Source organism: Lissotriton vulgaris, chromosome 4_1 (genome assembly GCF_964263255.1).
Source record: "Lissotriton vulgaris chromosome 4_1, aLisVul1.2, whole genome shotgun sequence".
Lineage (NCBI taxonomy): Eukaryota > Metazoa > Chordata > Amphibia > Caudata > Salamandridae > Lissotriton > Lissotriton vulgaris.
The window spans coordinates 1,357,397,357-1,357,415,641 of NC_141691.1; the positions used below are offsets into that span (position 1 = coordinate 1,357,397,357).

The 18,285-nt window shown below is 38.0% G+C and overlaps 1 protein-coding gene across 1 annotated transcript; it reads left to right on the plus strand.

Moving 5' to 3' along the window:
* Positions 1-1,948: 1,948 nt before the first annotated feature.
* LOC147723981 (uncharacterized) lies at positions 1,949-14,490 on the plus strand. The gene is made up of 4 exons (XM_086917971.1): positions 1,949-3,173; positions 9,386-9,960; positions 10,085-10,712; positions 14,468-14,490. Exons 1-4 carry the CDS (start codon positions 1,949-1,951, stop codon positions 14,488-14,490), a joined length of 2,451 nt encoding a protein of 816 aa, XP_086774097.1.
* The last annotated feature ends 3,795 nt before the right edge of the window (positions 14,491-18,285 follow it).

Genomic DNA, 18,285 nt, shown 5'->3' on the forward strand with positions numbered 1-18,285 from the left:
TTATTCTTTTTAGGTGAAGTGAGATTTAGACAGGGAGATAGAATTTAGGGAATGGAAACTTATATTTTGTTTTAATTCATGCTAACTGATTTATCTTTAAATGTCAGACTAAAAAGTATTTTCTTTAAAATGATGCTTTGACTTTGCTAATAAAATAAATATTCTTGATTAAAAATGCTCTTTCTTTGAATAATAAAGCTAATAAAATTATATTTTGAAGTGACAAGCTGGTCTTGTTTATTCATGGTCTAGTTACCATCAGTTAATCCATTCGCCTTTGTGACTTAATTAAATGACATATGTTTTAAACCATGGTAAGAAATGATAAACTGCAGTCTGTAAATAATTTTGTAAATTGTTTGTGAATAGATCTGATTAATTAGGTCACATGATTCAGTCGCTCAAAAATTGTCTTGTTAGTTATGGGCCTTGGTAAGTGATTCATGATTAATGGTGAGTATTGTGGAGATAGGTAGCGTTTGTGAGACAGTTTTTCATTAGGAGCGCTGGATCAATTATTTGGTAGCAGAGTTACGGTTACTATGGCAACTGACATGTTACATGATAATTACATAGGATACATGTCTAAACATGTTAAGTTTGTGAGACAGTCTTTCATTAGGAGCGCTGGATCAATTACTTGGTAGCAGAGTTACGGTTACTATGACAACTGACATGTTACATGATAATTACATAGGATACATGTCTAAAACATGTTACGTTTGTTCAGTTGTTATGTGTAGTCGAAAGGTTTTTTTCCAGCAGTGTGAAAATTCCTAGTTATACTGGCCAGTGAAGTGAAGTGTAGAGTGGTGTGACAAGTGAAGTTACACAGTGCATTTGTTCTGTTTCAAAATAGTGGCATTGTCATATATCACAAGTGTTGTGGACGTACAGCACAAGTTTAGGGATTTAGGTGTGTTAGGTTGAATGTATAGTGAGGATTGTCTATGAAATTGTAGCTTTTGAGTATAGGGACACCTGTCCTGTTTTAAAACTCACTGTGAAAAGAGTAGTAGAATTTATCCAAACTTGAGTGAAGGGTAAGGAAGCGTCGTCTATTGTTACTGGCTAGTGAGGATTTTTATTGGCGGGTTAAAGTTCTACCAAAATTTAATGTATGAATGATTAGGGATTCTTTCTGTATGATTGTGTGTGTTAGAAGGGTAGGGTAAGGCCACTTACTTTATAGGCGAATTTAAATATTCTGTGAAAATAGTGTCGTCTATTTCATGTGAAAGAATACTTGAATGATTAAGAAAGCTATCGCTTTATTTTAGTGAAACAGACAAATGGTTTGTTTGTATGGAGTTACTAACTGAAATTCATTGAAAGATTTGTAAAAATATGGCGCTGTGAAAATATTTTGTAAAGGAGGTGTCAGAGTCAGAGCAGAGCGAGGACAGTGAAGCTGTAGCAGCAGCATACGTCACAAGGATCGCGCTGTGATTGGCTAACATACGTCACAGTATTCGCTCACTGATTGGTTCATGTGACTAGGCAGGCTTGTAGCTGATTGGCTCATCCAGAAATACAGTAATTCTATTGGTTGAGCAGAATAGTGACGTAGCTTAACCAGATTGGCTTGTTGGTGAGTTTCGCGCACGGATTGGTTAGAGTAGCGGAACACAAGAAAATATTTGTGATCTTTTTCGTAGTAAGCGGAATTGTTTAAAATATGGATTATTATTACATGAAAGAGGAAAAGAAGCCTTCACGGTTTCAGAAATTGAAAAATATATTTAAAAATGACAAGAAAATTGAAACGCGAGGTGGAAGATTACTTCATAAGTACGAAACACCTGCAGCTTATATGTCAGGTGAATATGGTTATCATACTTGTTTTTGGATGGAGAATTAGATGGAATATACCGAAAATGATGGTGTATTGGCATGGCCGGAAGATGGGTCATTTAACATTAAGGTGTTGAAAAACTTGAGAGAAAAAATGATGACTCTTGTACCAAAACCTAGACCTACACAATTTGAGGCTTTAGCTGAATGGGAGGATGAGATGTTTGAATTAGAACGAGAAAACAGAGGTATAACAAGAGGCCCTAGATTAGACATTAATAGAGAAACTCATGAAGATAGAATGCGTCGTTGGAGACAAGCAGAAATGTGTAATGGTTTGTACCCAGCAAGATTTAGTGAGGTATCAGGTCAAAAGAGTACTGAAAAGAAAAATAATATTGGTGAAGATAGTGGATTAGAAGATTCAGTTTTAGAAGAGATTTATATCACAAAATCGAAACCGCCACCTTATCAACCAGTTTGTTCATGGTCAACCCCGAGAATTCCTCCAGGAACTTCTCCAAGTGCTCCTCCTAGGGAAGGTAATGATGAAACTCCACCTAGATTAAATCAGAATAATGCAAAATTTCCTGAGAGAGTAGAAACAAGAACTAATTCTAGCATATCTGGAGAAAGTAGAAATTATGCTGAAACTCCAGTTCAGGGAAATAGAATCCCAAGAAATGTAATGGGAACAGAAAGATGTGGGGATATGCCAAATACCTCAGAATATTTTCGATCAAAAGATGAATTAATACAGCAGTTAACTAAAAGCATGGAAGCAGTAACAGTACAAATAACAATTGGACCTGTTGTTCCAGTTTTTGATCAGAGGGAAATTAGACATTCAGCTCTGACTGTTCCATTAAATGCGGAAATTCAGAAAGTGGCAGAAAATTTTTATTCAGATTTAACAGAAATTCACCTAGAGAACAAGATGCCCGATTTAACTTTTAATCAAAGTTTGTCAAATGATCAAACTCCATCTGTTTCAGGATCTGATTCTGAAACTCCAGAAAAGAGTATAAAGCAAATAGATTTAACGCAGACTCCACGAACCCCAGAATTTAAATTACTTGATGTCGCAAAGTTGAAGGCGGATTTGGAGGAATTGATTATTGGCACAATTGGACCTGACAGTTTAAAGCTATTGCAGGATGATGAATTATTGTTTATTTGTAAAAGTATACAATGGAAAACAAAACCCAAGTATGATCAATTAGAGGAAATTGCTGCTGAATTAGAAATAGATTTGAGTAGACAGAAAAATTTGCAAAAATATTACAGAGTGGATTTCTCTGAAAAAGATATCGAAAACATGAACACCACAGGAAGAATAATTCATATTAAAGAATTAATAGTGTTTCTAAAAAGATTAGGTGAAATAAGCAAATGGAGAGTGAAATGGACAAAGAAAAGAGAGGAAGACAAAAGAGAAAGAGAGGAAATAGCAACTGAGTTTCCTATGAGAGAAATAGCTGGCGGAGGGTATGTTCATGTTCCTTGGACAAGACAGGACATTTTACTGTTTACAAATGATTTTCCCCGACTGAGAGAAAAACCTGTGGAATGGTATCGTCAGGTAGAAAGATTTCTTAAGGTTTCAAAGGTTCTGTGGATTGATCTTGATGGATTCTTTGACATTGTTGTTCCTTCGGATCTTTGGACTGAATGTAAAATTTCTATAGATTGGCCCAAAGAAGAACCTGCTCGAGATAAAGTAACAGGTGCACCTTCACCTGATGTAATAAATCTGTATGATAAGTTGATTGTGTGGTTGAAAAATAAGATTCCCCCGAAAGAAGTAGATTGGGTTAAAATAGACAGAACAAATCAGGAACCAAAAGAATCAGTACATTCATTCTATGAAAGATTACTGCTGGTATTCAAGCAATACAGTGGTTACGAGAAATTGAGTGAAAAGGATATGAGCCATTTCATATACAGATTTGTTTATGGCTTGAGACCTGAAATTGGTGAGATGATTAGATCAGGAATAGTTGGTTGGCAATCACTCACAGTTGATTACATTTTGAGAAAAGCAAAATACTGCAGTGATGAGATAGATGCTAAACAAAAAAAGCTAAAAGAAAAAGCTATGTGGGCACAGGTAAAAGTGGCTGAACAACAAATTGCAACTTTGGAAAACAAAAATGTTCACCAGAATAAAGGGAAATTTAAGGGTAATTATAATAAGCCAAAATTGATGGGTAATAATGAAGAATTAAAACTGAAACTTCCATGTTTTAATTGCGGTGAAATTGGACACTGGAAGCGAGAATGTAAGAATCCGCCCAGAAGTTTTAAAAATGCATCATTAAATCCACAGATGCAGAATGAGATAAATCAGCAGCAACAGCTACAGCGACAGTTAAATGAGATAAATCAGCAGCAACAGCTACAGTGACAGGTAGTGAATCAGCAGAGTCAGATTCCACAACCGCCACTTCCAAACTGTGTTATTGTGCAGAGATACAATAAAGAAACAGGATTCTGCGGAGGTGAACAGGTAAACAGATCACCAAGAGTGAATGTGTCGAATGTTTCTCAACAATATTGGTTGAAAGAAAATGAAGGAAGCGAATCTGAGGATTACTTATGACGGTGCCTGAGAGAGGAGGAAGAGTGTGTGCTTGGAGCCACTCTTGAGGTAGATCAGTCTGGTCCGTTTGTAAATGGTAAAGTGAATGATGTATAAATCACTTTTCTAGTGGACACAGGTGCTACCCGTTCTACTGTTAGATCCGTGGAAATAGAAAACCTACCTCTCTCTGGGGACTCAATCCAAGTAGTTGGCGTAGCTAATCAACAGATTAAAACAGATTTAACAGAACCAGTTAAAGTTTAAATTGGTAAATTTAAAGACAAACATAGATTTGTAGTTTGCGATAGCAGTCCTGTAAACTTGTTAGGAAGGGACATTCTTTGCAAGATGAACTGTAAAATGTATTGCTCACCGGATGGTATTGAGCTCCAAACTCAAGATGAAGATGGCCTTTATAAATTAACAATGTTAATGGTTGAAGCAGAAGAAAGTAAATTATTTCCTGCTTTTGACAAAAATGATTTACCTGTAGAATTAAAAGAAACAGTCAATGCTAAAATTTGGGATTTATCTGGAGATGAAATGGGCTTGATGAAACATGTAGACCCAGTAAAAATAACAGTAAGACAAGGAGCAGATTATCCAAACATTCCTCAGTATAAAATGAAAGCAGAAGTTATTGAAGGTGTCATACCTGTGATTGAAAAATTTATAAAACAAGATGTCTTAAAAGAAATTGAGAGCATTCCATGTAATTCACCGATTATGGGAATCAAAAAGCCAAACGGAACTTTCAGGATTGTTCAAGACCTGAGAAAGGTTAATCAAATAGTTGTTCCATGTTGCCCAGTCGTACCAAACCCAGCGATAATTCTATATCAGATTCCGCATGATGCAGAGTGGCATACAGTTATAGACCTTTGTAACGCATTCTTTACTGTTCCATTGCATCCAGAAAGCCAACAAATTTTTGCGTTCAGATTCCAAGAGCGTATTCTAGCATGGTGTCGTATCCCTCAAGGGTATACAGAGAGTCCATCTATTTTTAATCAGTTGCTAAAGAAATCCTTGGAAAATCTAGATTTGCCTGAAAAATCGACATTAGTGCAGTATATTGATGATCTCCTTGTAGCCGCAAAAACACAAGACAACTGTGTGACAGACACCATTAATCTTTTAAATCATTTGGCAGATGAGGGACATAAAGTGTCTCCTGCAAAATTACAATTTTGTAAACAAGAAGTAAAATATCTTGGTCACAGAATCGCAAAAGGAATTAGACAAGTGACAATTGAAAGAATAAAAATGATCCAAGCAATGCAACCTCCAAAAACACAGAGACAGGTCAGAATGTTTCTAGGAATGGTGGGTTATTGTCGTCAATGGATTAGTGGATTTTCAGTGATTGCAAAACCATTGCAGAGACTGACAAAAGCAGATATAAAACATCCGATTACCCTAACAGAAACTGAGTTAGAGGCTTTTGAGCAGTTAAAAAGACGTTTGTGTGAAGCTCCAGCATTAGGAATGCCAGACTATGAGAAAGAATTTGAGTTGTATTGCAGTGAAAGGGAAGGATGTGCATTATCAGTTTTGATTCAAAGACATGGAAGACTGAGAAAGCCAATAGCATATTTCTCAGCTGTTCTTGATCCTGTTGCAAAAGCATTACCAGGTTGCTTAAAAGCAGTAGCTGCAACAAGTGTGAGTCTGGAACAAAGTGAAGGGATAATAATGGGGTTTCCTGTAAAAGTGTATGTGCCCCATTCGGTTGAGATTCTCCTCACCAGAAGCAAAACACAGCATTTAACAAGCAACAGATTGACAAAATATGAAAAAATTATTTTGGGATCAGATAACGTTTCAATTGCTAGATGTGTGAATTTAAATCCTTCCACATTGTTGCCTGATGGTACTGTGACAAAAATCAGAAATGAAAATGACATTGATCATGAATGCTTGGATGTTTTAGAATATTGTACCAAACGTAGGCAGGACATTAAAGATGTTCCATTAGCTGTATCAGATTTTGTTTATTTTGTTGATGGTTCATGCTTAAGAACAGATGAAGGCATTCTGAGTGCAGCATACTCTGTCTGTACAGTTGCAGACGTAGTTGAAGCTTCTTGTCTCAAAGGAATTCGTTCAGCTCAAATAGCAGAATTGATTGCTTTGATTCGTGCATGTGAAAGAGCAAAAGGGTTGAAAATTACCATAGTGACTGATAGTCGGTATGGGTATGGCATAGTCCATGAGTATGGCCAGCTCTGGTCTCAAAGAGGTTATTTAACTTCGGCGGGAATACCTATCAGGAATGCAAAATTGATCAAAAGGCTGATCGATGGTATTCAGCTACCATAGAAAATTGCTGTAGTGAAATGTACAGCACATAAGAAGGGAGACGATTACATGACAAAAGGAAATGCATATGCTGATGAAATTGCCAAATTCTGCGCAAAGAATAATATGTCCATTATTCGGGAAAAAGACAATGAACATGTTTTGAACTCACTTTTGCTAACATCTGTAGTTGAGACATGGCAACGAGTAAAAGATTTACAAGATGAGGCAGATGATGAGGAAAAAGACACATGGTTAAAAGCAGGTTGTAGACAGCGAGAAGAAGATGAAATTTGGGTTTACAAAGATGACAGGCCAGTAATGCCAAACTGCATGATTGCTGACATGGCACGAATGTATCATGGTCCAGGACATTTAGGAAGAGATTCAATGATCAGGTTGTTTAGGCAAACATGGTACAATCCAAAATTCAGAATAATTGCAGAATCTTTTTGTCAGAGATGCTTGATCTGCCAACAGATCAATCCGAACAGAAAAACAGTTGTAAGCTTGGGAACCATAGGACGGGAGGGTGGTCCTTTTACCAGGTTACAGATGGATTTCATTGATATGCCACCCCATATCAGATTAAGTAATGTCTTGGTGATAATCTGTCTGTTTTCGGGATGGTTGGAAGCATTCCCTACTCGTCACAATGATTCAGTTACTGTGGCAAAATTGCTCTTGAGAGAAATCATACCTAGGTATGGATTTCCGGTGACGGTCGAGACTGATCATGGCACACATTTTGAAAACAGACTGTTACAAATGATTTGTGAAGCACTCGGTATAAAACAAAAGCTACACTGTGCTTACAGACCAGAAGCATCAGGTGTTGTTGAGCAAGTCAATGGTACAATAAAGAATAGGCTTGCGAAAATGTGTTTGGCTACAGGAATGAAGTGGACTGATGCACTACCACTTGTTTTGATGTCTTTGAGAAGTACTCCAGATAGAAAAACTGGTTTAAGCCCACATGAGATACTCATTGGCAGAGTCATGAGACAAGCGTTTGTTCCAGTTGATAAAGTACTAAGTATAAATGATAGTGCAATTATGGACTACTGCAAAAACCTTTCTGACGTGGTGACTTCTGTGTTCCATCAGGTGGGGACTGAAGTACTTACAAAAGAAAAAGAACAGGCTCATGATTTGTTGCCAGGAGACTGGGTAAGGACAAAAGTTCGAGATACAAAAACATAAAATGGAAGGTGCACACAATTAGAGTCCAAAGGAAGAATAGTAAATTGTATATCTTCTTCTTTATTTAGCAGTTTTTGTCAAATACAGGCACAACCAACGCGTTTCGTTCCATTTGCCTTGTGGAACTTCGTCAGGGCTGTAAAAAGCGACAAACATATATATACATAAATATACATTAAAATTTCACACATACAAATTAATCACAAAAGTAGACAGAAGACCATGACCCAAAACCCACATTTACAATATTTATATTTGAGACAAGAGGACAAACTTATTTACAATGTTTATATTTAAGACAAGAGGGCAAACTAAAGACAAGATGTAAATACAAACAAACCTAATTATTAAAAAATTCCCTTTTGTGTCATATGTATACAGCCATTGTGATGACTGTATTCAAGTTCTTTAGGTTAGGCTTAAAAAAGTGTATAGACACCTGTGCAAAGATCAACCATCTATCTCACAAAATTTATTTACATATATCATCATAAAAGGAGGGCTAGAACGAATTGTCGCCAATTGGTGATACCATATCTATACCTGGGAAGTTGCATCCAGTAAAAACATGGTGAACGCAACACTCATTTTTTTGGGAGTATGTTAGCAGAGGCGTATAACCACCAGTACCAAGACGCCCATATATACTATTGGGTGGTTGTATCATATCCATTCTTAGGAAGTAAGTTCAGCGACAGCACTATTAGAATAGGGGAATAATCTTAAGAGAGGAAAGACACATTGCCAAGTTTACTTATTGGAGATATATCACAAAAGAACCGGCTGTAGGCCAAAACTAAATAGCTACCGTGAGTCAAAGTGACAGTTAAATTTAGAAACTTACCGAATTGAATCAATTTGAAGTTGTTAACCTATTCGGACCCACCATGTGGATCAGACAGCAAATGGCACTAGTTCCTCAAAGGCATGTAACCTAAGGTGGAGAATAGAAGTAGCTTAACTATTTGAAAAAGTTGAAAGGAGCTTCGTTAAAATACTTCTCCATATCTATTCCATTGAAGCGGGACATAGTCCCTGGTCTCTGGTAAACCATCAATAAGACATAGCCAAAATATTTCAAGCGAAGCGACCTAAACACCTATTGGTAGCAGGTGTAGGAAGAAGTTTGCACCATTCAGAATTTAGAACTATAGAACTAGTAGTGCTTGACCTGGTCTGCTGCCTTGACCTTTTGGAACTTTGCTGCTTGTATTTGACTGTCTTGCACCGGTTCTTTCTTTTACTTGTCCTTACACAACAGAAAAATAATATGGCAAGATTTGATGATGGGAGGGAGGAACTGGCCCTCAATCTATTTGGCACTGATAGGCCCAAAGACACACTCCCCTGGAAAACCAAGTCTGAAAGCCCTGTTCCTGAAATTGGAACGATTAAAGAAATTAGAATTGTCCCGATGGTGGGATGGGGTTACTTTAGAACAGTACTTAAACAACAAGAAAGTACCAAGGGGATTAAGAATTCTTATCTTCCCTACATTTGAAGACTTGAGTGACACACTACTGTCGGAATGGGAGGGCAACCTTGAACATGCATCTAAAATTATGATGCAGATATTAATAAAACATGCACGGGAAAAAGGGGATAAGCTACGAGAGGAAATTGAAGCTTTAATGTTAGAAATGAATGGAATGGAACAAAAAGACCTGATCGAAAAAAACTTTGATATACTAAAAAAGGTTATTAGTGAGCATCAGGTATATCTCAAAGAGAAGAAATTAAGAAAGATACGCAGAGATGATAAGGATTATCAAGATGGGCGAATATACACATTCGCCCAAAAATTTGATAGCCTACAGGGCAATGATGATAGGAAAAGGCAACGTGAGGAAAGGGATGACAATGATGATGCGAGATCAGGAAGCAGTATAACGTCTGCATCTTCCTGTAGCACAGCATCCACCACCCCACGGGATATCCCTTTAGCCGAGGGGGACACTTCTTTTCAGAAGGAGTTGGCCAACCTACGCATCAGCAACAGGCTTCAACAGAAAAGGGATACAGCAAACCCACAAAGAGACCAGGCAAAACCAGGGGGGTGGTCGGAGGGGCAAGGGCAGGTACAGGAAAGAACCAGGTAAACAACAGCACAACCAAACCCAATACCGGAACCAGACCGAAACAATAAATGCTACCTGTACTGATGATTCTGTTAATGATGTTAATTGTGACTTGGACTTGAAGGTTATCAATCTTTCTAATAAAATACTGGATAATGATGAAATCTCAGTTCTAAGTAAGGGTCTTAATTTTTGTCCTTCGCAAAGTGGGGATCTGACTGATGTGCATGTGGATCTGTATAAGTTCACGAGAATACTGAAACTTAGAGACTTTTCTTCTCGCCAGATGCCTAAGACAAATGATAACAGGGAAGACAATGAGTCAGGTTCCCATACGGTTTCAGACATTAGAAACATACAGCTCTTACTCAATTTGGATGATGAGGAGGCTCATGACATGACATTGATAATGGAGGAACTAGGCATTCAGCAGGATCTCAATACTGATAGCAAACTCAAACCCAGATCTAAATGTGTCCCTTCCTATAACTATCATCCCAATATTGATATCTTTCAGGAGCAGGTCACAAATGATTTATACAAACTGGAAACAAATGAGAAACGGTATCCATCTTCAAACCATAACATCACGGCTAGAGAAAGACTGGCCCTAAAAAAGTTGAGTACAGATAACACAATTGTCATCAAAGAGGCCGACAAGGGTGGAAACGTAGTAGTGATGAACCATCGAGATTATATGTCTGAAATCCAGAGACAGCTGGATGACACCAACTGCTACCAACACGTTTCAGGTAACCCTATAATTCGTATCGGCTGTATTATCACATCTAAACTCACTGAATGGCGTGAAACTGGTCTGATAAATGATGATGAATTCAGATATCTAAAAGTTGATAAACCTAGATATCCATGTATATATATCTTACCAAAGATACACAAGGGGGGCACCTTTCCACCGGGACGCCCCATTATTTCTGGGATCGGCTCAATAACTGAAAAGTTGTCTTAATTTGTTGCTCTCAACTTACAAAAACACGTTACCAATCTACCCTCCTACATCAGGGACAGTAAGGACATTCTAACGAAGTTCGATGGCTTACAATGGTCTGAAGAACTTTCCTTTGTAACCTTTGATGTAGAGAGCTTATATACATGTATCCAAAATCATCTGGGCATAACTGCTGTACGATCTTTTCTTGACAAAGAGAGGGCGGAGTTACATGATTATAATGAGATGCTACTTGAAATGATCCAAATCATTCTCAACAATAACTACTTTCTGCACGAAAGCGCCTGGTACCACCAAACCTGTGGGACCGCCATGGGTTAAAAATTTGCGCCGTCGTACGCATGTATGTTTATGGGATGGTACGAACGGGAACATGCATGGGGCAGATGTGCCTCCCCCTGGACTGAACACATTGTGTTCTGGGTGAGGTACATAGACGACAATATTGTCCTTTGGTCTGGAACGAGTGAACAACTCGCAGACTACCACTCCTACCTGAATAACAACAACTGCAATGTCAAGCTAACTATGAAACAGGGAAAGACAGACATCGATTTTCTAGATATACATTTTTACATCAAGGACAATGTCGTCCAAAGTACCCTATTCAGAAAGGAAACAGCGTGCAATGCTGTGTTGAGGGCAGAAAGTGCGCACCCGCAGTCAGTGATCAATAATATCCCCTATGGGGAAATGGTAAGAATCCGCAGAAACTGTAGCCAAGATGACACCTTTACTAACAACAAACAGGAAGCCAGTAAAAGGTTTCTAAAGAGGGGTTACAATAGAAACGTTGTGCATAATGCAGCCATAAGAGCAACAAACCTAAACCGGGAGGACACACTCTGCCCCAAACGGAACGAACCACAATCCATTTCCGAATCAAACTGTCCAGTCAGATTCGTTACCCAGTACAATAATAACAGTAACAGGGTTTATAATATTCTCAAAAAAAACTGGTCCATTCTCAGAGGCATCCCCAGCCTCTCAGATATTATCAGTGATAACCCACGAGTGACTTATCGCAAAGGGAGATCGTTACGAGATACTCTCTGCAGGAGTTATGTGACAAATGCTAGACCAACGTGGTTTCCACCAAAACCCACGGGTTTCTTTAACTGTGGCTCATGCAATGTATGTCCCTTCGGCCGCAACAAAATTGTTGAATTCACTTACAATTCGTCTAAAACGTACAAGATCACTGAATTCATAAACTGCAACACACCATATGTGGTATATGTGCTGGGTTGCAGCTGTGGAAACATATATGTTGGGAGCACAGTACGTCCCTTAAAAGTCAGGATTCAAGAGCACCGCAGGGCCATTGCCAGCAAGGATGTACGATATCCTGTCAGTACACATTACCAAGAGAAACATCCAGAAGATTTGACCTTTTGGTTTCATGGAATTGACCACATACCACAGGATAGCCGGGGTGGGGACCGAGAGTTGACACTCCGACAGAGGGAAGCGAAATGGATCTGTCGTCTAAGGGCGGTACAGATGGGACACAACACTGACAGGGAATTGCACTACTTCCTTAATTGAATGTTACCTCTGGGATTAATGAATCTATAAATGTGTCTGTAATATGTAACGCAAGGGAAATATTGAATTCAAAAATGTGTCTGTAGTATGTATCATTGGACATAATAAATCCCCTTACACATCACATTAGATCTCTACTCAAAGCACATTGCCAATCTTACTTAACTCTTCTGTTCTTGTTTGTCAATTAACTTGGCTTCAACCCTGTCGGAAAGGCTATATTGAGACACAGGGCTAGGAAGGAGTGGTGTACTTTCTACTGCTTTTTACCACTTGTAAACCGCCATGGGCCCCAATACGTGACCGGTTACAATGGGTTTAAACAATGCGGTTGAGTTTATAATACGACACGAAGTTAAGAAAGGGTGATTGTCTTTTACTACTGGTGCTTGTTGTGAAGCCGAAATGGGCCCCACCACGTGATCGGCAGCAATGGGCGGGAAGGACACGTAAGTGGGAGGAACTCGCTCCACTTACTTCCGTATATCTAGCGCAATGGCGGTCTGGACAACAGACCGGGACGCCGCTACGAGCCTTATTACGAAAACGAAGCACCCGACTACAGGTAGGAACTACGGGGACTATTAACATTTCAGCATTTTGTTTGCCTCTTTTTGCGTGTATCAGCCCAATCTTTTGGCGACACACGTAAAAGCGTTACTGACGAGTGGGTTCCTAGGGAGGGCGGGGGTTGCCGGCACTCCGTACGGCCCAAAACAGAGCATTACCAACAATCTATATTGTAATGGGAGACGGGTATTGCCCAGGGTGCTACCAGGTAATGCTTGTTAAATGTGCCTAGTTAATGGGATAGTTAGGCGGCCCGCGATGTGACTATACCGCAACCCTGAGGTAATGCTTGTGAAATGCTTGTGAAATGTGCCTAGTTAATGGGACAGTTAGGCAGCCTGCGATGTGACTTTACCGCAACCCTGAGCCCGTGTTGGTGTTTTTTATGTGATGTACGGGGTAACTCGGTGACTCGGTGAACTACAGTATTTAAGCGTACGGATCCCGGGAGGGTGATATTTAACACGAGGGATGTCGCCAGATTAACCACATGGACTATATCTCTTGCTATTAATGGGCATTTCCTAAAAAAACTTATTCTGATAACACTGATGGTGTACTTATTATGGATATATGCATACCTCTTTGATTATAGGTGCTCGGTGGTTATTACCACGAACACCGCGTTACACTACGGACCGGTGTCCTCTACAGCTTCATTCTATGCCCGTACTGGAGTTGGATATCAGAAAGAGAAAAAATAAATTTTCCTTGGGGACCATTAGGTAATCTTGTCCGGATGTATATTATATTATGATAACATAACTTGACACTGTTGGACACTCCGACTGCCTCTTACTGGCTTATCCGTTCAGAACTTACGTGGTTGAAATCCACTAACATATTTCTGATAAATTGTAACCATGTACTGGTGGGCATGTAATAAACCTGTCTCAAAAGTTGGGCCTTATTATATCTGATAATCCCTTCTCCGCCTGTTATTTTTCCCACACCATAGACTCCCTGGCGAACGCTCGTCCAACCTCGAACAATCATTATATCAAGTCCCTGAGTACTCTGAAAACTTCTGGATTTAATATTGGGATACCTACTGGGCTGACCTATTCGAATCCAATGTGAATACCACCTCTGAATAAACGAAGGTAATAACTCAAAATAGTCTTATCCAGATACCCCAGTTAGTTTTTCACCTGTACACAATGTTGTCAGACTCCTCGGACCTAGGGAGAAAAAGAGTTTTTTGGAGAGGAATCACATATGAACCTCCACTATTCTGCTTAAAACGTTCTGGCTATTCCCATTACTTCGCTTGAAATATTTTGGCTATGTCTTATTGATGGTTTACCAGAGACCAGGGACTATGTCCCGCTTCAATGGAATAGATATGGAGAAGTATTTTAACTTGAAGCTCCTTTCAACTTTTTCAAATAGTTAAGCTACTTCTATTCTCCACCTTAGGTTACATGCCTTTGAGGAACTAGTGCCATTTGCTGTCTGATCCACATGGTGGGTCCGAATAGGTTAACAACTTCAAATTGAATCAATTCGGTAAGTTTCTAAATTTAACTGTCACTTTGACTCACGGTAGCTATTGAGTTTTGGCCTACAGCCGGTTCTTTTGTGATATATCTCCAATAAGTAAACTTGGCAATGTGTCTTTCCTCTCTTAAGATTATTCCCCTATTCTAATAGTGCTGTCGCTGAACTTACTTCCTAAGAATGGATATGATACAACCACCCAATAGTATATATGGGCGTCTTGGTACTGGTGGTTATACGCCTCTGCTAACATACTCCCAAAAAAATGAGTGTTGCGTTCACCATGTTTTTACTGGATGCAACTTCCCAGGTATAGATATGGTATCACCAATTGGCGACAATTCGTTCTAGCCCTCCTTTTATGATGATATATGTAAATAAATTTTGTGAGATAGATGGTTGATCTTTGCACAGGTGTCTATACACTTTTTTAAGCCTAACCTAAAGAACTTGAATACAGTCATCACAATGGCTGTATACATATGACACAAAAGGGAATTTTTTAATAATTAGGTTTGTTTGTATTTACATCTTGTCTTTAGTTTGTCCTCTTGTCTTAAATATAAACATTGTAAATAAGTTTGTCCTCTTGTCTCAAATATAAATATTGTAAATGTGTGTTTTGGGTCATGGTCTTCTGTCTACTTTTGTGATTAATTTGTATGTGTGAAATTTTAATGTATATTTATGTATATATATGTTTGTCGCTTTTTACAGCCCTGACGAAGTTCCACAAGGCAAATGGAACGAAACGCGTTGGCTGTGCCTATATTTGACAAAAACTGCTAAATAAAGAAGAAGATATACAATATACTATTCTTCCTTTGGACTCTAATTGTGTGCACCTTCCATTTTATGTTTTTGTATCTCTGACTTAAACACCTATTGGTAGCAGGTGTAGGAAGAAGTTTGCACCATCCAGAATTTAGAACTATAGAACTAGTAGTGCTTGACCTGGTCTGCTGCCTTGACCTTTTGGAACTAAGGACAAAAGTTCATCGAAGAAGAAATTGTCTGGTACCCAGGTGGCAGAAGGCAAGACAGGTGATTCTTGTCACAACAAATGCAGTAAAGTGTAGAGGTCTGAAGAGATGGATTCACGCTAGTCATACCATTCGAGTGGCACCACCTGAAAATCCTGACGAAGGTGATACAACAACTGATTCAGATTCTGAAGAAGAACCTGAAAGAAATCCAGATACTGAGGATCGACAAGAAAGTTGACATCTGGAAGACTCAAATGCGAATGAGGCATTGAATGAAAAAGATTTGGAGATTGTGATACTAGACTCTGAAAATGATGAAGATATGCTAGAAAAAGAAGCAGAAAAAGAGTCTGAACAAGAAGTGAATCAAGATCAGGAGAGTATTGAAAAGCAGATTGGAAGCTCTGGAAGAAGGAACGAAAATTCTGAAACTGGTGGATTGGAAGTAATTGAAGAAGAAGAAGAAGACGAATTACCAAGTACCAGCTATAAGGATGATGTTCCTAACAGAGTGAAGCTGACGAGTAAAGAAGTACCTGAATCTAAAGCTGATATCACAGAGAGCGAAACAGATGAAAGTGATGATAAATCCAATGTGAAAAGATCAAGAAAAAGAGCTTGGAGAGTTGAATGCAATCTAACTGAGCCAAAGAAGAAACTCTCAAGAAAAGGAGATAATTGGCCAAATGAGAATGAGGGTCTGAAATTCAAATTAGTGAACAAATCAAAAGAACAGGTTAATGACATTTCAAGTCAGAAAAGTGATTCAGATAAGAAAAATCAAGCAGGAAAGAAAATAGAAGTGATTAGCAGTAGAGCAAAGAGGGTGTTAAAGCCTAATCAAAAATATAAGTCACCTGAATGGACTTATATCATCATTCCACCAGTAGTGGAAGTGAATAGTAGTAGCCAAAAAGATTTAGATGACATGAGCGATAATGATTGATTCTGTTTTTACTTAAAGTTAAAGGGTTATTGATGACATAAGGTCGAAGAAATTGTGTTAGGTGACACAAGGTTGAAGAAATTGTGTTAGCTGAAAAAACACATTAATGTAAGACGTAAGGTCGAAGAAAAGCTGTTAGAGGATTCTTTATTTTAAAAAAAGTCAAAAAGGGGGGTGTATATTTAGTCATTTTTAAAATTTTGATTTTTTTAAAAAGGCTCTTGTCTCAAAGTAAAGATGCCTAATACTAACAATAATTCAAGATGCTCTATTTTAAGAAGATGTTGCAAAATGTCTTCTATTTGTGTGATCTTATTAATTTTGGTTTGGTTAATTTTAGCTGTCATTTTTCCTTTTGGAATTGACAAAGAAATGGTTAAAGCTAATATGACTAGTAAAATTGTGGCTAATCAAGCTATTCATGATGTAGTAGGTAAGACTAATAAAGTCATTGAGCACAAACCAGAGATCCACCAAGATAGATCTGTTGGTGATTTTTCTAGTAATACCTTTTCTAGACTTTTATCTGAATATGTTAAGGTGATGAATGTGAAAGATTATTACATTTGTGTGAAACTACCTGCTTCTGTTTCGGAAGGGGTCATTTATAATATGCTTCCTCTTACTTATGGCATCACTGTAGTGTAATAGCCAGTTTGTTTTATCGAACGGGTCGATTAGAGTATTATTACTCTAATTATGATGACATTTTTGCAAATTTAAAGATTGACAATAGTCTAAATAAACTGAAACATGCTAAACAGATGAGGGAATATTTTATAGTGACTAATGAACTCACTTACGAGTATGCTTTTAGAAACAATTTAACATGCAAATTGAGAACGGAAGAAAAGTCTCTCTTAAACATGGTTGAAGACAGAAGAGCAATTTATAAACGAAACGAGATGCTGAAACAAACTAAATCTAAGTTTTGGCAGAGTGAGGATGAAAAGCTTAATAGTAGAAATGAAAATGTTGCTATACACATAGATAAACCTGTTAGTGGAAAATTGTGCATAAGGAGAGATAATACTCAATTTGATAATTACTTTGTGGGTGCTAGTCAATGTGAAGATACCTATCGTATCTTAAGAGGGTGGGGATTTAAAGGAGGCAAAGATCCAAATTTTCCTGGAATTTATTTTGTTTGTAGGAACAAAGCGCACTTCAATCTCCCATACCATTGGTATGGGACTTGTAATGTTGGTTTAGTTTTTCAAAAGATTTTTCATATAGATAGAAATTCAGAAAGTTCATTTGAAATTGGCAAACACCTGAATAGGTTCTGGAGGGAAAGTTTTTCAAAAATAATGGGAGATATATTTGGTGCAATTATACCTATGGTGAGAATAACCCTGAATGCAAATAAGATCAGAAAAGTGTCTACAATTGTTGACAGATTGTCAACAGACACTGCAAGTGGATTTCAATTAGTTGATACAGAAATCATTGCTATGAGGTCAATGGTAATGCAGAACCGTCTTGCTCTAGACATTCTGCTTGCAAAAGAGGGAGGAGTTTGTGGAATTTTACATGTCCAGCATTGCTGTACATACATTCCAGATAAGAGCCAGAACATAGAGATGTTTATCAAAAATATTACTGAATTACATACTGATATATAACCTTTAGAAGATGAAACATTTTCAGAACGTTTGAGCAAAAGATTTGCAGCAATCAGAAACTGGTTTCAAGAGATTGGTAGTTCAATCATTGGTAAAATACTTTATCCTGTAATAGTTATAGTTATAGTGACACTTTTGTTAAAAATTAGTTGCATGATACACAAGAGAAAGAAATATGTA

Coding starts and splice junctions, on each gene's coding strand:
- LOC147723981 (XM_086917971.1), top strand. CDS start 1,949: ATGATGACTCTTGTACCAAAACCTAGACCTACACAATTTGAGGCTTTA. Junction 3,174..9,385: donor AGTGTTTCTAAAAAGATTAG/GTGAAATAAGCA, acceptor CTACATTTGAAG/ACTTGAGTGACACACTACTG. Junction 10,713..14,467: donor CTGCTACCAACACGTTTCAG/GTAACCCTATAA, acceptor TCTCCACCTTAG/GTTACATGCCTTTGAGGAAC.